Raw genomic sequence first — 20992 nt, 5'->3', positions numbered from 1 at the left:
AAATCCTCTTAGACCTTAAAAATTAAAAAAATAAATGAATAAATATACAATTCACCTTTTGGCAAGAACACTTTCCCTAAGAATTTCATGAGTATTGAAATAAACACCTCAGTATTTTGCCCTCATATGCTCATACATCAAAAACAAGATGTGAAATGAGGCATGTGGGAAATAATTGTGCACAAGCAAAACTTCGAAATTGTAGAAAATAACAAACTTTCTTAGGTTTGTTATTCCCAACCAAATGAGGTTATCAAATTTAATTCTGGCTTTAGTACACCTTAATCCTCTTTATCTAAATTATCAACAGACCAATTAAATCATAGTCCCTGAAATTATTTCTTCCCAATATTCAGTTTCTTCTACATAGAAAGAACAATTATATCAGAATCTCCATGGGTAAGCCTAGACATTGAGATTTGGGTGGGGGTGGGGGAAGTTCTCCAGGTTATTCTATTTGTAGCTAGTGTTGAGAACCACTGATCTAAACTATATGCATTTTGGAACCATTCATTATTCATTTTTTCTTTTATTCTAGAGCTTTCAATTACTCTAACATCATAGAAACATCATAAGTGAAACAGCACAATTAGTAAATTTGGACTTACAGTAACAGGGTAGAGCCCCCGGATAGGACCAAGTACAGGCTCCTGGTACAGCAGAAGGGCCTGGTTGGGCATAACTCTCTGGAGGTAGGGCACCACTTGCTGGGGAATAGGCAGGACTTTGGGCTGAGAAAGGGACTGCAGGGGCTGAGGAGGAAACATGGGGGTAAGAGGAAGGTGATGGGGAGGCTGGTGCATCAAGGACTGGAGCAGAGGCAGAGGAAGGTGCAGATTTTCAAGATCAGTGAGAGTGAGGCTCTGGCTTTCAATAAAGGGCTCTACTGGAGATTTAGGGAAGGGTATTTCTTTATGCTTAGGAAGGACAGTCTCCTTAGCTTTGGGGACTTCCATTATTTCAGGCTGAGGGAAAGGCACCACCACAGGGGGCTGAGCAAGAGACAGGATGTTTTGAGGAAGGCTAGGGTAAGGGATTGGCCCAGTGTAGGAATAGACTAGAGGCTGTGGCTGGGAAAAGTGGTAGATTTTATCCTGGCGTTCATCCTGGAAAGAAGGAAAAATAATCTTTGCGTCTGTAACTCAGTTATAATTGTCATTCATGATGAAGTAGCCTCCTCTTTTTTGAACAATGATTCAGTGAAAAGAGAGAAAGAAAATCTTTCACTTACTTTGGTTAAGAAATTATTTGGGGTCCTGTGAAGATTAATGAGGAAAATGCCCACTAAGGGATTTCTCATTAACCCACTTCCTTCATAGGTGAATCCACAGAGCCAAAAGAAATCAATGTTTGGAGATTTCAAGACTTGTTTCACCTTTCCCTGAGTTGCCTGCAGAGCTGTAGCTATATACTTTGGTCTTCAGAGGGTACAGACTTTTCAACAATGTGTTGATAATAGTCATAATTGTTTTCATATAATGAATGAAGATCTATTTTAAAAAGACTTAAAGGGGTAACTCCAAGGTTTATTTTTGTTTGTTTTAAAGAAAGGTAAGTCTTAATTTTTTTTTTTTAATTCAAGGAGTTACTTAACAACAGCAAACTTCTAGCACTACTTCCCTTGGTAGAAGGTGGTGATCTTGAGTCTTTAAAGAGGCATCAATTTGTAAATTCATTTTGATTTAGCAAATATTTGGTGTAAGTTCCAGACAATCTAACTTCATTGGTAAAACAGGAAAGCTTAAATATCACAATTAGGTAAGTATGTTACCATAAAAGTAATTTAATTACAGAATTTTATGCTGTTCCCAAGCCTTATTTTTAAACAAGTTCTGTTATTTAATAACTATGTGATATTGTCACACAACTGTGTACTCAATTGTTCTGTACCTCACTTCTGTCATCTGTGTAATGGAAATACTTTTAGGAACTCCATACATTCATAAATGTGAGTATAAAAGCTACAGAATGCTAATGTAAAATCACTGAATATTCACTGTGCACAGCTCATCAATCCTGGGAGTTTATGAATATTCTCAATTTACAGGTGAAGAAATTGAGGTACAGATAAACTTGGAGCCAAGGTTATATGGCTGATAAATGATCAAATTAGGATTTTTGCCACACTGCTTCCCTCCTCTCTTTCCTCACCATATCCATCTTGAGAATAAGGGGATCACAGTCCCCTATCCAAAAATGTTCCTACCAATGTGCACTTATTGAAAACAGGTATACTATTAGTAAAATGAATAAACCAATAGTTATTCTTAGGTATTTATTCTAAATTCTGGAAGCTGATTATGTGTTTAAAAATGTGTTTAAATCTTTAAAAATATTTTCACCTTCTCAAAGTTTAATTTCTTCCACTGATGTTTATATTATTACCATTCTTTAGACTGAACATAATTATTATAAGTATGTTTGCATGTATTATATTTCATTATAATTTTCAAAATATACTAATCATGAAAAAATTACCTCTGTTTGTTGCTGTTCCTCATGTCTAAACTTCTCAATTTTCTGCTAAAAAAACAATTACACATAAAGAAATGTTATTATTTGTAAAAATCAAACAGGAAATTTTGAAAATATGTACATTTAAATATAACGGTTTTACCTTGTTGATGTGCGTAACAAATTCCTTTGGAAGAAAAACATAAAATCAGGTTTAGTTTTAATGAACAATTCTTAGTTGTCAACATACATCAGAAAATGAAGGCATTTAATAGGTTAATGCATATTGTTTGATAATATCATTATTTTAATTGCTGAAACTTTATGTTACACTATTCTGAATAAATCTGTTGTATAAAAGAACAGATGATACAGTCAAGAAAGAAAAGAAAATTAATGAGCATAATACCAAAAGAAGCATTTAACAGAAGCTAATTTCTCTCTATCACCCTGTTCCCTTCTTATGACAACAAATGATGTCTAATACCCTCATCTAGTTCTAGAAGAATAGTAATTGAAAATATATGATAATAACCATTGATGCATTTGTTAATCATTCTTGGTTCCCTTGTTATGTTTAGGCTTCAAATGAATTGTAAGAAATACATACCCTCCCCTAAGGACCTTATAACCTTTGCAAAGAGACAAAGTATATTGATGTACCATTTAACTAACAGGTGATAACAGACGCAAAAAAGAGTGGTGCAAGCATTAATATCTACATGACTCCCCCAGGCAGATTTAGGACTACACTAATTCTCACTGCCTCTTATTTATTAGATTGTTATTATAATAACAAAATATGTCCATTTGCATGTCTCTCCACTCTTTACTAAGGGTATCCCTCTTTCCAGTTTGTACCACAGCTGCTAGTCGAAGTCTGATACAGAAAGTGCTCAATAAATGTCAAAACAGGGAAAGAGGTTAACGTAGAGCTCAAGATAGAAAAGAGGACTGTATAGTTCATCAAAAAAAAAAAAAAAAACAGGACACAGTGACACAATTCAAATAGCAGGCAAACTTAGAAACTGCTAGAATACTAAATCTTCTAGACACTTATTCTGTCTTTAAACATATACAGTGGAAATTTACATTCGTTACCTGTCAGAACATAGCTGCATTGGCTTAACTGCCCTAATGTAACACAAAAAGAAAGTACAGTATTTTTTTGTTCTAAATTTGGGAAATTGCCTCCAAATGAACATTGTCTTACCTCACTGCTTGAAAGGCCTTCCGCAGTCTGTAAAGGAAAAAAGAAATCAACAATCAGCTGAGTCTTCTACTAGATCATCAGAAAGTGTTATTACTTTATGGTTAGAAATTTTTCTCTGAATAAAAATATCTTACCTCACCGGATACATTGAGTTCTTCTTTCTATAGAGAAAAAAAAAAAAAACAAAAAAACACCATTTTAGTTCCCATAGTTAACCCATTATTAAACATTTTTCCTACCTAATTTTTACCTTCCTTATGGAGAGCTATTTCACAAATTTGAGAAATAAAAAATGTTATATGTATTTTGAGAGACTTGTAATTGCTTTTACAGCTTTCAAATTTAGTACCTTTTTATTGGTATATTTTTATTTTACCTTAATGAAGAGTCTGTTTTATGGGTAACAGAAAAGGAGTTATTTTAATTTTTATTGAACAGTTTATTATGATTATGAATATGTTTATGATTATTCATCTTCTGGAGTAGCATCCTCTGTTGAATATACACAGGTAGGGATCAGCCCATTTCCCTAGAGTAAGAGATATGTATATTTCATCACTGGAATAAGATATATTTATCAAGATTGCACATGCATGCAATTGTATTTGTGCAATATTACTCATTTTTTTGTTCTTATATGTGTTTCTTCTTGTTTGTCTCCTGCTTATTGGTCTGTTTGCTTTTCCTTTAGGGACTGGTGGCACAATACTGTAGAAGAATTTGACCAAGATTTGTGGTCCTATAGGATTCTGTTGAGATAGTGGGTTAATGTAAATGATTTTCTTAGAAGTCAAAAGAAAAAAAAATGTCTGAGATCCTGCATTATTTATACATTTAAAATGTTGGTAATACTACATTCTTCAAATAGGCAGATAGTACTATTTCTTAGTTATTTCAAGATATTTTTCTGTACTTACCTCTCTTGCAAGGGCAAGAGCCAACAGGCAGGCAAGGATGAGGACCTTCATGGCTATTAAGTCCTGTGAATGGGGAAATGAGGAAATGATATATTACTTGTCAACCTAATATATTTTCTTATTTAGGTAGGATTACTTTCCTTTAAAAGAAACCAAAGATAATGTAAAACAAAAATGTCTGGGGACTTCCCTGGAGGTCCCGTGGTTAGGACTCCATGCTTCCACTGCAGGGGGTGCAGTTCAATCCCTGGTTGGTGAATTAGGATGCCGCATGCCACATGGTGTGGCCAAAAAAAGAAAAAAAAAAGAAGAAAATGTCTGTATTTTAGAAAAAATACTAATAGAAGTTTTATCATATGATCAAGGTCAAAATCTACTATGGCTCCTTAATCTTACATACCAAGTTTATATTTCATTGCCAGCCATTCAGATATTTTCAGCTAACAGCCCTATCCTACTTTACTCATTTTCATCTCATTCACAGTACTTATGAGGGCTTTTTTGAAAGACAGAAAAAAAAGTTACAAATATTTACAGAAAGATTAATTAGTTGATTCATTTATTCAAAAATATTTATTTAGGGGCTTCCCTGGTGGTGCAGTGGTTAAGAATTCGCCTGCCAATGCAGGGGAGACAGGTTCGAGCCCTGATCCGGGAAGATCCCACATGCCACGGAGCAACTAAGCCCATGCACCACAACTACCGAGCCTGCGCTCTAGAGCTGCGAGCCACAACTACTAGCACACGTGCTACAACTACTGAAGCCCGTGTGCCAAGAGCCTATGCTCCACAACGAGAGGCCACCACAACGAGAAACCTGCGCACTGCAACGAAGTGTAGCTCCCCCTCGCTGCAACTAGAGAAAGCCTGCTCACAGCAACAAAGACCAAATGAAGCCAAAAATAAATAAAAATAAAATTTAAAAACATATATATTTATTTAGCACCTTTTATTGTCAGACATTGCTTAGGTGCTGGGATTTTAGCAGTGAACAAAATATTAAGGTCTCAGTCCTGTTGGAGCTTCAGTTCTATTGAAAGGCAACAGATCAAAGAAAATGTATACAAAGAAGATCATATTTTATTGTTATATTATTCATATCTTTATTTCCAATAAGACAACCATTTTCATTTTAGCATTTCTTTTATTTGCTCCACTTATCCAGACATTTTCTTAGACTGATTGGATTGTCTCTTCTCCATGTATATCCACCACTCAGTCTTCATCTCCACATGCCTAATGTCATCTCTTCTCCTTTGTCACACATAATTTTAGAGACCATACATTTCATTTATTTTCTCTCCATAAAAATGTGTACTTATCCCTTGATGATTTACCAAGGTGTCAGATTCTTTTGTCCAATCCCCACTCTAGGCTACTTCTCCTTGGAGCATAACATAAAATATGTTATCACTTTTCACCAAAATGTACTAAATGGTTGGTTTTGTTGCATTTCTATAAGTTCTTGTAAAAAAATAATGTTTTTGTCATCAATATCACTTGACACACACTCTTCAATCCCAGATTTTCCAATTAATTAAGGAATTTTTTTTCTAGATTTTTCTCACGGGTGCTAATTCTATATTAATTTTACTTTACCTAACACTTCTATACATTTCTAAATAATTTTTTATTGTCATGACTCAAAAAAAGAGTATGGTACTATATTAGAATTCATTACAAGTAGGGAGAATATTATTACATTTTCTTTATTTTATAATTAGCATTTTATAAACAGATTTTCAAGCAAGAATTTTATTATTGACTAATATACTTTGAGCTATTCTTTCTTTCAGATCATATTTTTCCTTAATTTTTGTTTCCTGGTCATCTCTGTCAGGTCTAGAATTTTTGTACAAAGTAAAACACTTTGTTTCTCTCTAACTTAATTCTGTGTTTCATGTAACTATTTTAATATTTTTAAATAGTATAAACTAAATGATAAACTGGGAATTTGGATGTTCTAAACAATTTTGATAAGTACACTCTTCTTCTAAAAATATTGTCCATTTCTTGACTACTCTATTTCTTGACTCAGTATGCTATTTCTATAAACTATTTGTTGGCTAAAACTTTCTCAGTGAAGAGCCTAGGGGTAAGACGGGAATAAAGACACAGACCTACTAGAGAATGGACTTGAGGATATGGGGAGGGAGAAGGGTAAGCGGTGAAAAAGTGAGAGAGTGGCATTGACATATATACACTACCAAATGTAAAATAGATAGCTAGTGGGAAGCAGCCGCATAACACAGGGAGATCAGCTTGGTGGTTTGTGACCTCCTACAGGGGTGAGATAGGGAGGGTAGGAGGGAGAGAGATGCAAGAAGGAAGAGATATAGGGACATATGTATATGTATAGCTGATTTACTTTGTTATAAAGTAGAAATTAACACACCATTGTAAAGCAATTATACTCCGATAAAGATGTTAAAAAATTAAAAAAATAAATAAATAAAAATATTTACTTCAAGAAATAGATCTTTTAATATAAACTGTTAACTAGTCATGTACTAAAGAAAATAGCAATCACTGTTACTACATTTTGTTAGACTCAGAAAACATATGCTGTCATTATAATTTTTATCAAATCTTTATAGGTACTTCTATTTTTTTCAACCTAAGTGCTAAAAATATTGTTAGCACTATCTTAAATACTCTAATGTTTAAAGATATATTTTAAGCAATTATATTCTTTCTATATCTCAACTTAGTTTGAAATAAAGATGAGGAGAGGGTATATTGAATTTATATCTGAAATTCTTACCTTTTTTCTGAAGTAGAGGAAAAGAAGTGAAGGAGGAGCTGAGTGGATAATGGTCTGCTTTTGTGGCTCTTTATATACAGTATTTAATGGCATGCTAATTTTGTGGTTGAAATAAAATCAATAGTGAGTTTGAATTCCAAGAAGTCTGTATGATTAGAAAATGAATTCTTCCTATTATCTGTCCCCAGAAATTCTGGGGAGCATTTTAACAAGGGAATAATTCACAATCTGATAAAGGAAGTGAAACTGTCCAGTAACTACAGACATTGGCTGGGGGACAGTGATGTTCTGGCCCAGTCCCCAAGTTGTTGTAACCACAATAATGTCTCTTAGTACTTGGTGGGTCTTCAAGATCTTAATTGTGGGGAAATTCTAATAGACACCAGAGAGACACAGCCACACAAAGGACACAATTTCGTGCTAACCTGAATAGCTGTTAGTGTTTTATGCTGTAATGCAGAAAATGACAAGCTAACAAGTCCATGACAGTAGCTTAGACCTGAAGAGGGAATAGAGTTATAGGCTAAAAGGAAAGGAAGAATAGGGTCTTGAATATGAGAAAGAAGTCACTACAATTAAATCAAGTAGCGAATCTGGGTCATGAATTGCAAGGAGTAGGGAGTAGATATAGATGAGAAGAGAGAAAGAGAAAGTGGTCAGATAATGATGGACAAAGCATACAATGATCCTAAGGAACCTGGATTTTATTCTCTAGATAGTGCAGATTTGTTGAAGGGTTTTAATACAGAAAGTAACATTTAAAGAATTCTTCTACAAAATGAATGATAGTGGTACAAATTTATTAAAATGGGGCAGCCCAGGTTTGGCCTCATATCTTTTACAGTGAGTCAATGTTTGTCAGCTAGTATACATGGAAGGACAAATGAAGGAAGGAAGGAAGAAATAAAATGAAAACCCAGACAGGAGCAGGGTCTTACTCAAAGTACTACCATAGAGTCGGAGCCAGACCTCAAAAGTACTTTTTAGGTGCCCATTTACAAAAGCAGTCTTCAAATTTCTTTGCCTCTTTAGCAATTGATGTTCATAAATGTAGTTGTATTTGACACTACTCATTTTTAGAAGGTTTGTTTCTTCTATTCATTGCCTGTAATAGATATATTCAAGGCTTCAGGACAGATAGATGCCCTTCTAAAGTAAGCACTTTAGCATAATTAATAATTTTTCTTCACAATATACTTTGCATTCATATCATGCTAGATGTGCGTGGGAGAGGAACACACCTGACTGTCATACAAGTTTTGTATTGCTTAGAAAACCCAAGTCAATGTCTGCTATGTATTTGAATTATTCAGCTAATCTTCATTCTAAGACTGTTCATAGGGAGCCAGGAGGAAGCCATGAAAAGAAATGATGAAATGACTTCAATATCATAGGTATAACTAGAAAAGGCCTTGGCTGCTCCATGTGCCTTTATGTGTTAGCTCTTGGTTGCCAAGGCCACAGCCAAAAAAGTGTGATTTCTGAGAAAAGGAATACAAAAGCAAGCATGCCCTACTCATTCAACACTTCCTTTTTATTTTCTCAGCAAGATACTTTACATATTGTGCAATAAACACAGCATTGCCTTATGACTGTCTCTCACCAAGTTTGAATTATATTAATTGATATAGTTATGGACTCAATTGGGCCAGAAAAGTAGGTAAAACCTTGATCAAGGAAATCACTAACAGTACACTAGGGAAAGGAGCTTGCCCAAGGGAAAATTAAAAAGCCTGAGATTTAAGATAACATCAGGTGCCACTGGACAGGTAAGCTTCAGAGCACAAAGACCAATAAGAAGCAAAGCGCCATGTGGGCAACTCAAGCTTTTGCAATGTATAACTTAAGAGTTACCATTTTTATAAGGCAAAATGAGAATTTCATAAAGGGAAATTTTATAAGATAATCCTGGGTGAGGAGCAAGATATAATCTAAGCAAGATGTTCTAGTACTATTTGTTATAAGTAGAATTTGTTCAGCCAAAGCTTTTTCCCATATTGAATGATGGATCTGAAATATGCAGTCATGGGTTTTGGATATATTCCAGCTGAAACCATGTAAGTAATACCCTCAAGAAAGAGAGCAACAGAAAAGTTGGATAAAGAGTACAATAAAGGGACAAAAAATGTTCAGAAAACAAGAACTAGAAGAGATATCGGGAATTCCCTAGTGGTCCAGTGGTTAGCATGCTGCACTCCCATTGTAGCTGGCATGGGTTTGATCCCTAGTCAGGAAACTAAGATCCTGCAAGCTGTGTGGCATGGCCAAAAAAAAAAAAAAAAAAAAAAAAAGTTGAGATATCATCCATATGATGTCTTAAATATATTTTAGAGAAAAGGAAACTGAGGACCTGGGAATTTGTATTATTTTTTCAGGATACTATAGCTATTTAGAGATAGAGCTGTTTACTAAAAACTTCAGTTTCCTAAAAAATATTTGAGGTACTGTTTAATAACTTCCAAAACATGGGGGAGGGGAGAAGGAAAATAAATAGGATTTATATAATAATTCAGACTTAGGAACAACAGAACACAGAATTAATTAATTCTCACAAATTATTAGGTAGGGATAGATAGTTTAGCTTAGCATTATTTATATAGATGGAGTATTTTAATTCTTTCCATGAGATTATCCAAATATAATAAAATAACATCTTATTTATGTGAAATATAGCTATTAAGATTAATTTATAAAGTTAATCAAGAATCAGGGAATAAGAAATATGTTCTGTGAGCAAGCAGACACCATGAAAACATAAAACCCAGAACCCTGATTCATAGGACACACCCTTAATCCTAATTACTCTCTCTTTACATATGATCATAAAACATCACTCAAGTTCAAGATACATTTATTGAACACGTACTACATGCTAGACCAGTATTTTTCAACCTTCATGTTATTGATATTTTGGGCAGGATAATTCTTTGTTTTGGGGGTTATCCTGTGTTTTGTAGGATGTTTAGCAGCTTCCCTGGTCTCTACCCGTAAGATGCCAGTAGCACCAACCACACAGCTATTAGAACCCAAAATGTCTCAAGGAATTTCCAAATGTCTCCTGGGGCAGGGCAGTTAAAAATCATCTCACATTTAGAAGCACTGTACTGGATGACTTGAAAAGTCACACAAAGAAAAAAGACAAAGATGGTGTGGTTCCTGCTCATTATCAGATCATAAATGTGGAAGGACATATGACTACATTTTGTCATGAAAGTAATTTCACCACTCCATAATTTCATCCTTCCTACTTTCCTATTCCATTTCCTACCTACTGAATAAACCCCTTTTTATATCTGAAGCCAAACATTATTTGGTTTCATCAGAATCTAGGACCTTTCAACCATCCTGTCAATACTTCAGTGCCTTTGAATTCCTTATGTCTATATGCCCCTTTTTTCCCACTTTGAATTTCAAGAGAATTGTTATTATCACACTTGTATACAGATATTCAAATCCCCTACTTGTCTCTGATTTTACTATACTGTCTTACATAAATCATATCCCAGGTTAATCTGAATTCTACCTCCTGCCCCTGTGAATGTAGCTGACAAAAAATACTCAACCATGACAATTGTTCTCACTCTAAAATGAAGTGCAGCAGTCACATATTCTCCCCGACTTCCTTAGACTATTTAACATTCAAAGCAACAACACCTCTATATACTGCCTTTCATTGGTTTCTTGTCACTCCCAGATTAAAATCCAAAAGTCATTACAATGACCTAAAATACCTTACATCATCAGGCCCCCTGTTGCCCCTTTGACTTCATGTTCTGTTTATTCTCTGTCTAGCTCCTGCCCTGTCCTGCTGGCTTCTTTGCTATTCCTTGAGCACAATAGGTGAGCTGCCACCTGATAGCTTTCCATTAGTCGTTTCTTCAGTCCAGAATTCTTTCCCCAGATAAATGCATGGACCACTCCCCACTCTTCTCTTATGTCTCTACTTAATTTTTCTGTGAGGCTTTTCCTGGCCATCTTCCCCAGTACTCCTCCTGATATTTCCTACCCCACTTCCTTTACCTATTTTTCTTCTTTTCATAAAATATAATGTAAATACTATACATTTTACTTTTTATCGTGATTTTTTTTTGCTACTTGTCTCCAATTGTTTGTGTTTCTGTAGCCCTGTACACTTATAAATCCATTATCCTTAAAAGAATGTAAGTTTCATGAGGCCTATATCCTAGGAGTCTAGAATAATACATCTAGTTACTTTTAAATAAGTCTAAGTAGCTTATGTAATAAAATTAAATTCATTTATTTGCATAGTTTAAATAACTGTTGACTGAGTAAATGAATTAATTAACATGTGACTGATTAAAATACAGCATCAGTGTAAATACTCTCTTAAAGAACACACCAAATAAGCAAGCACTAGACCTACCCAAGGCTTGGAGGATATTGTCAAAGAAATGTTCAAATTTCAACTTTGTCTTGGAAAATACATAGGAGTTTGTTAGTCAGAGAATGTGAAGAGAGAGCGTTCTCTGTCAAAAGGTATTATGCATAGGAAAGACGTGAAGACATGAAATTATGGAATGGAAAAGTTATATATGAGACATAAGGAGAGGCAAGAAGTAAGGCCAGAAATATCTCTCCAGAAAGCTGTGAAATGGTCTTGAATGCTGTGTTAAAACCTTGGATATTATTCCATATATAATATGAAACCATTAAAATAGTTTTTGTGGTAAAATGGCTTGTCACAACAGTTTTTGCAAAATAATTCTGAGAATAATGTGGATAATGACCTGGAAAAATGTCAGGTTAGAAGTGGAAAGACCAATTAGGAAACAAATTACAATTACCTAAGAAAGAACAAAAGATGTGAATGAGGTGAAAGTTGAATGTACAAGTTATGGAGCAAAATCCACAAATGTATATCTTTTCGGTTTTTCATCTAAGTATTTGATGGTAACTGGTAGGAGAAAACTGGTGATGTAGCTGAAGAAACAGGAAATTATGAGACAGTATTTGTAGAATATAAGATGGTGCAAAACTGATGGTTTGTCTAGGCTAAAGAAAGACCACTGGAAATGAAGCAAAGATGTAAGAGAGAAAAGGGATAAAATAGAATGGTGATGATCATGTAGGAGGCATTAAAAGCCGATCTACCTAAGACAAATGACTGATTCAGAGCTTCTCTGGAGAGTTAGAGAAATGAACAAGCATGGTTGTGAAACCCCCAAGCTAATGGATGGAGATGCAAAAATGATTAAAACAGATCAGATATCTTGTCCTCAGGAAACAAAGTTTTTTTAAATAGATCCATACAAAACATTATGACTGATAAGCAGTCATAAAATGCATAAGCAAAACAATATCATTAATAGGAGACATAAAAATCAGAAACAGGATAAAATAACAATTTCAGAAAAATAATTTTATGGTGCTGAACTACTTTAAATTAGTCAATGACTGTAAATAACATATATATATATAAATTAATTATATTTAGTGTTTCAGAATGTAGTAAGGTGTGGTAAATTTAAAAAATTCTTCTACATAAAATAATTAGGAAATTAAAAAAATCATTATGCTTAAAAGTTAATTTTTCAGTTGATTCCACTTAGCTTGCCAGAATTATTCATTCTCCAGTAACACAAAACCACATTTGTGATCTCTTTATTTTAGCAAACACAGCCCTTCAATGTGTTTTGTTTTGTTTTTTGGCAAATAAGATATTTTAAGGCATGTTTCAAATTTGTTGATAGCCTGTAAATATCAGAAGAATTCACATTAAAAAAAATCCAGACTTCTGATTTATCTCCTAAAATAATTTGCAGAATCTGGTAATACAGAGTAATATTTTTTCCATGTCAAAAACTGGCTGGAGCTGAATATTGACTGCTTCCTTTGACCCAGGCTTGAACTTTCTAAGAGGCCATAATCCATATTTTATCTTACCTTTTTTTTATGTCTACTTCTGTTTTATTCATTTAAATCACTTGGCTGGTCTCTACAGTTATTTGAATTTGTAAATATTTTCTGATTTAGCATCTTCCACTTAAAAAATAATATTTTCGATTACATACACTATTGCTAAACTTTGCTATAATACACACACACACATATATTTAATTGACACCATCTTACAGATGAAAAACCTGAAGACAAAACTTATCTACTCAGTTTATAGTGCTAATAAGTAGTGGATACAAGTCATTACATTGTGTGGCTTGTCATTCAGGTAGACCAAGTTTTTATATTTGATAGATGGCTACCAAGCTTCAGTTCTTCATTCATTCAAATAATGAAGCACATTTATATTTATAATAATGCAATTTTATTACATATCCAAATGTTTTTCAGATACGTGTTCAAAGAAAATAGAAAACAGATCTATGAAATTCTTTTTGCCTGTAGCCAACTAAATTTATGCAAATGAGAAAAAGAGACTAGGAAAGACTTAAGAACTTCCTTGAACCACAAAACTAGACCATGACAGAGGTGAGGCTACATAAAAACAGAATGTTAATAATCAATACACGTAATAACATCTTCATTTCCTCTAATCATGTTCTAAATCATCCTGTATGAAATACTCCTTAGACTATGTGGGTACAAAAATTGGTCAGGAAAAACATGTGATAATAGTGAGTTCTTCTTAGAATTCAAATAGTTTACCTGTATTTTAAACCACATGATGGAGAAACAATGTTTAAATAGTATTAAGATAAACTATCTTAACACATTCACTGTCTGGGCTTCTTTTCCTTGTTTTACAAAACAAAGTAATATTTCCATATATCCTTTCTCTCATACTTCTTACTTATGAAGAATATCTGTACAACAAATACTATTATTTAGAAAAAAATACAAACAGTATTTTAAAAGATAATAAAATGTTTTAAAGAAGGTTTCTTCTAATTAGCCCAAAACTCTTATTTATCATTCTTTACCAGGTTTTTTCTTGATGAAACTGACATTTAGACACTAGAAACAGTTTATTGTATTGGTTTTATTTTATTATTATGTGCTCAGACCTTGCCTTTTGATTCAGGGTGTTCAAAATGAAGATTACAGAAATTCAGGAAAATCTTCATCTGTAAAATAGAAAAAAAAAATTCACCTTACATTACTCTAGTGCAGAAAGTACACATAACATGCCTAGCAGAGTGAAAATAGCAGACGCTGAGTGATTAGTAAATCTTTTGTTTTATTTTTTTAAACCTACACTTTAAGAAAATTTGTTTCTCATTAATTTTTTATGATACAATTTATTTCATTAATCTAAAGAAAATTCCTAACTATAACATATTGGGAACATCTGTGGTGAATAAGCTTATTTCACATCATTAAATATCACACAATATTAAAGATGTTCTAATGAAAGTGTCCTTTGTTATATGAAATTTAACGTTAATGTGCAATGTTAGGGAAAATACGATTTTAATCTGTCTACTTAAATATAAGTAAATTTATTTATTTATATCAAAACTATGCAACAAATATACCATATGAAAAAGAGAAATTATGCAGCTTACTACTTGGAAATTATTTATTAATGCGAATCTTAAGATAAAAAATTGAAGGGAAGGAGCTTCAAAATGGCGGAAGAGTAAGATGTGGAGATCACCCTTCTCCCCACAGGTACATCAGAAATACATCTACATGTGGAACAACTCCTACAGAACATGAACTGAACACTGGCAGAAGATCTCAGACCTCCCAAAAGGCAAGAAACTCCCCACATACATGGGTAGGGCAAAAGAAAAAAGAAAAAACAAAGACAAAAGAATAGGCACGGGAACTTGCACCAGTGGGAGGGAGCTGTGAAGGAGGAAAGGTTTCCACATACTAGAAGCCTCTTCACGGGGTGGAGATTGGGGAGTGGAGGGGAAAGCTTCAGAGCCACGGAGAAGAACGCAGCAACAGGTGTGCGGAGGGCAAAGTGGAGATATTCTGGCACAGAGGATCACTGTAGACCAGCACTCACTAGCCCGAGAGGATTGTCTGCTCACCCGCCGGGGCAGGCGGGGCTGGGAGCTGAGGCTCAGGCTTTGGTCTGAGCGCAGGGAGAGGACTGTGGTTGGCTGCATGGACACAGCCTGAAGGGGGCTAGTGCACCACAGCTAACCGGGAGGGAGTCCAGAAAAAGGTCTGGAGCTGCTGAAGAGGCAAGAGACATTTTCTTGCCTCTTTGTTTCCTGGTGCGAGAGGAAAGGGGATTCAGAGCACTGCTTAAAGGAGCTCCAGAGATGGGCGCGAGCTGTGGCTATCAGCGCGGATCCTTTAACGCCATCCTGTCTGAGCGAAGAACACATGCCCTCAGGCAATCTACACGCAGAGGTGGGTCCAAATGCAAAGCTGAACCCTGGGAGCTGTGCAAAAAAGAAGAGAAAAGGAAATTTCTCCCAGCAGCCTCAGGAGCAGTGGATTAAATGTCCACAGTCAACTTGATATACCCTGCATCTGTGGAATACCTGAAGAGACAATGAATCATCCCAAATTGAGGAAGTGGATTTTGGGAGCAATGATATACTTTTTTTTTTTCTCTCTTTTTCTCTTGTTGTGAGTGTGCACATGTATGATTCTCTGTGTGATTTTGTCTGTATAGATTTACTTTTACCATTTGTCCTAGGGTTCTGTCTGTCCATTTTTTGTTTTGTTTTGTTTATTAGTATAGTTCTTAGTACTTGTAATCATTGGTGGATTTGGTTTTTGGTTTGGTTATGCTCTTCTTTCTTTCTTTTTTCTTAATTTTTAAAAAAAAATTATATTTATTTTAATTATTTTATTTTATTTTATGTTATGTTATTTTATTTTATCTTCATCTCTCTTTCCTTCTTTATTTCTTCCCTTTTATTCTGAGCTGTGGGGGTGACAGGTTCTTGGCACTCCAGCCAGGCATCAGGGCTGTGCCTCTGAGGTGGGAAAAGCAAGTTCAGGGCACTGGTCCACAAGAGACCTCCCAGCTTCATGTAATATCAAATGGTGAAAATATCCCAGAGATCTCCATCTCAATGTCAAGACCCAGCTCCACTCAATGCCCAGGAAGCTACAGTGCTGGACACCTTATGCCAAACAAGTAGCAAGACAGGAACACAGCCCCATCCATTAGTACAGAGGCTGCCTAAAATCATAATAAGGCCACAGACACCCCAAAACACACCACCAGACGTGGACCTGCTCACCAGAAAGAAAAGATCCGACCTCATTCACCAGAACACAGGCACTAGTCCCCTCCACCAGGAAGCCTACACAACATACTGAACCAACCTTACCCACTGGGGACAGACACGAAAAACAACAGAAACTACAAACCTGTAGTCTGCAAAAAGGAGACCCCAAACAGAGTAAGTGAAGCAAAATGAGAAGACAGAGAAACACACAGCAGATGAAGGAGCAAGGAAAAAACCCACTAGACCTGAAAAATGAAGAGGGAATAAGCAGTCTATCTGAAAAAGAATTCAGAATAATGAAAGTAAAGATGATCCAAAATCTTGGAAATAGAATGGAGAAAATACAAGAAACATTTAACAAGGACCTAGAAGAACTAAAGAGCAAACAAACAGTGATGAACAACACAATAAATGAAATTAAAAATTCTCTAGAAGGGATCAATAGCAGAATAACTGAGGCAGAAAAACAGATAAGTGACCTGGAAGATAAAATAGTGGAAATAACTACTGCAGAGCAGAATAAAGAATTAAAAGAATTGAGGACAGTCTCAGAGACTTCAGAGACAACATTAAACATACCAACATTCAAATTATACAGGTCACAGAAGAAGAAGAGGAAAAGAAAGGGACTGAGAAAATATTTGAAGAGATTATAGTTGAAAACTTCCCTAATATGGGAATGGAAATAGTTAATCAAGTCCAGGAAGTACAGAGAGTCCCATACAGGAGAAATCCAAAGAGAAACACAACAGGACACATATTAATCAAACTAGCAAACATTAAATACAAAGAAAAATCTATTAAAAGCAGCAAGGGAAAAACAACAAATAAAACACAGGGGAATCCCCATAAGGTTAACAGCTGATCTTTCAACAGAAACTCTGCAAGCCAGAAGGACGTAGCAGGACATATTTAAAGTGATGAAGGAGAAAAACCTACAACCAAGATTACTCTACCCAGCAAGGATCTCATTCAGACTTGATGGAGAAATTAAAAGCTTTACAGACAAGCAAAACCTAAGAGAATTCAGCACCACAAAACCAGCTTTACAACATGTGCAAAGGAACTTCTCTAGGCAGGAAAACACAAGAGAAGGAAAACACCTACAATAATAAATACAAAACAATTAAGAAAATGGTAATAGGAACATACATATCAATATTTACCTTAAATGTAAATGGATTAAATGCTCCAACCAAAAGACATAGACTGGCTGAATAGATACACAAACAAGACCTGTGTATATGCTGTCTACAAGAGACCCACTTCAGACCTAGGGACACATACAGACTGAAAGTGAGGGGAAGGAAAAAGATATTCCAGGCAAATGAAAATCAAAAGAAAGTTAGAGGGATTCCCTGGTGGTGCAGTGGTTGAGTCCATGCCCTAGTCCAGGAAGATCCCACATGCCTTGGAGTGGCTGGGCCCATGAGCAATGGCCTCTGAGCCTGCGCATACGGAGCCTGTGCTCTGCAATGGGAGAGGCCACAACAGTTAGAGGCCCGCATACACGCCCACCAAAAAAAAAAAAAAAGCTACAGTAGCAATTCTCATATCAGAAAAAATAGACTTTAAAACAAAGACTATTACAAGAGAAAAAGAAGGACACTACAAAATGATCAAGGGATCAATCAAAGAAGAAGATATAACATTTGTAAATATTCATGCACCCAACATAGCACCTCAAAACATAAGGCAAATACTAACAGCCATAAAACGGGAAATTGACAGTAACACAATCATAGTAGGAGACTTTAACACCACACTTTCACCAATGCACAGATCATCCAAAATGAAAATAAATAAGGAAACACAAGCTTTAAAAGATACATTAAACAAGATGGAATTCATTGATATTTATAGGACATTCCATCCAAAAACAACAGAATACACATTTTTCTCAAGTGCTCATGGAACATTCTCCAGGATAGATCATATCTTGGGTCACAAATCAAGCCTTGGTAAATTTAAGAAAATTGAAATTGCATCAGTATCTTTTCTGACCACAATGCTATTAGACTAGATATCAATTACAGGAAAAACTTTGTAAGAAATACAAACATATGAAGGCTAAACAACACACTACTTAATAACCAAGAGATCACTGAAGAAATCAAAGAGGAAATCAAAAAATACCTAGAAACAAATGATAATGAAAACACAACGACCCAAAACCTATGGGATGCAGCAAAAGCAGTTCTAAGATGGACGTTTATAGCAATACAATCCTACCTCCAGAAACAAGAAACATCTCAAATAAAGATCCTAACCTTAAACCTAAAGCACGTAGGGAAAGAAGAAGAACAACAACAAAAAAAAACCCCAAGAGTTAGCAGAAGGAAAGAAATCATAAAGATCAGATCAGAAATAAATGAAAAAGAAATGAATGAAATGATAGCAAAGATCAATAGAACTGAAAGCTGGTTCTTTGAGAAGATAAATTAAACAGATAAACCATTAGCCAGACTCATCAAGAAAAAAAGGGAGAAGATTAAAATCAGCAGAATTAGAAATGAAAAAGGAAAAGTACCAAATGACACTGCAGAAATACAAAGGATCATGAGAAACTACTACAAGCAACTCTGTGCCAATAAAATGGACAACCTGGAAGAAATGGACAAATTCTTAGAAATGCACAACCTGCCGAGACTGAACCAGGAAGAAATAGAAAATATGAACAGACCATCACAAGCACTGAAATTGAAACTGTGATTAAAAATCTTCCAACAAACAAAAGCCCAGGACCAGATGGCTTCACAGGTGAATTCTATCAAACATTTACAGAAGAGTTAACACTTATCCTTCTCAAACTCTTCCAAAATATACCAGAGATAAAAACACTCCCAAACTCATTCTATGAGGCCACCATCACCCTGATACCAAAACCAGACAAAGATGTCACAAAGAAAGAAAACTACAGGCCAATATCACTGATGAACAGAGATGCAAAAATCCTCAACAAAATACTAGCAAACAGAATCCAACAGCACATTAAAAGGATCATACACCATGAACAAGTGGGGTTTATCCCAGGAATGCAAGGATTCTTCAATATATGCAAATCAATCAATGTGATACACCATATTAACAGATTGAAGGAGAAAAACCATATGATCATCTCAAAGGATGCAGAGAAAGCTTTCAACAAAATTCAACACTGATTTATGATAAAAACCCTGCAGAAAGTAGGCATAGAGGGAACTTTCCTCAACATAATAAAGGCCATATATGACAAACCCACAGCCAACATCGTCGTCAGTGGTGAAAACCTGAAACCCTTTCCACTAAGATCAGGGACAAGACCAGGTTGCCCACTCTCACCACTATTATTCAACATACTTTTGGAAGTTTTAGACACAACAATCAGAGAAGAAAAAGAAATAAAAGGAGCCCAAATCGGAAAAGTAGTAAGTTGTCACTGTTTTCAGATGACATAATACTATACATAGAGAATCCTAAAGGTGTTTCTGAAAACTACTAGAACTAATCAATTAAGTTGGTTAAGTAACAGGATACAAATTCAATGCACAAAAATCTCTTGCATTCCTATACACTAATGATGAAAAATCTGAAAGAGAAATTAAGGAAACACTCTCATTTACCATTGCAACAAAAGGAATAAAATACCTAGGAATAAACCTACCTAAGAAGACAAAAGAATGTATGAGAAAATTACAAGACACTGATGAAAGAAATTAAAGGTGATACAAAGAGATGGAGAGATATACCATGTTCTTGGATTGGAAGAATCAACACTCTGAAAATTACTATACTACCCAAAGCAATCCATAGATTCAATGAAATCCCTATCAAACTACCACTGGCATTTTTCACAGAACCAGAACAAAAATTTTCACAATTTGTACAGAAACACAAAAGACCCTGAATAGACAGCAATATTGAGAAATTAACATGGAGCTGGAGGAATCAGGCTCCCTGACTTCACAATGTACTACATAGCTACAGTAATCAAGACAGTATGGTATTGGCACAAAAACAGAAATATAGATCAATGAAACAGGGTAGAAAGCCCAGAGATAAACCAGTGCCCATATGGTTACCTTATCTTTGAAAAAGGAGGCAAGAATATACAGTGGAGAAAAGAGAGCCTCTTCAATGAGTGGTGCTGGGAAAACTGGACAGCATGTAAAAGAATGAAATTAGAACACTCCTTAACACCATACACAAAAATAAACTCAAAATAGATTAAAGACCTAAATGTAAGGCCAGACACCATGAAACTTTTAGAGGAAAACATAGGCAGAACACTCTATGACATAAATCACAGCAAGATCCTTTTTGACCCACCTCGTAGAGAAATGGAAATAAAAACAAAAATAAACAAATGGGACCTAATGAAACTTAAATGCTTTTGCAAAGCAAAGGAAACCATAAAGACTATAAGACAACCCTCAGAATGGGAGAAAATATTTGCAAATGAAGCAACTGACAAAGGATTAATCTCCAAACTTTACAAGCAGCTCATGCAGCTCAATATCAAAAAAAAAAAAAAAATCCAATC

At 35.0% G+C, this 20992-nt stretch overlaps 1 protein-coding gene across 1 annotated transcript; it reads right to left on the bottom strand.

The window, feature by feature from the left end:
• Positions 1–569: 569 nt before the first annotated feature.
• CSN2 (casein beta) lies at positions 570–7441 on the bottom strand. The gene is made up of 7 exons (XM_060096826.1): positions 7349–7441; positions 4585–4647; positions 3802–3828; positions 3668–3694; positions 2618–2641; positions 2479–2520; positions 570–1106 (listed from the first exon to the last, which is right to left on the bottom strand). Exons 1-7 carry the CDS (start codon positions 7439–7441, stop codon positions 570–572), a joined length of 813 nt encoding a protein of 270 aa, XP_059952809.1.
• Between the last annotated feature and the right edge of the window lie 13551 nt (positions 7442–20992).

This window comes from Mesoplodon densirostris, chromosome 1, assembly GCF_025265405.1.
Source record: "Mesoplodon densirostris isolate mMesDen1 chromosome 1, mMesDen1 primary haplotype, whole genome shotgun sequence".
In the NCBI taxonomy this organism is placed as follows: Eukaryota; Metazoa; Chordata; class Mammalia; order Artiodactyla; family Ziphiidae; genus Mesoplodon; species Mesoplodon densirostris.
Note: the sequence above shows the minus strand (reverse complement) of the source record. Positions and strands in the feature narration are given on the sequence as shown.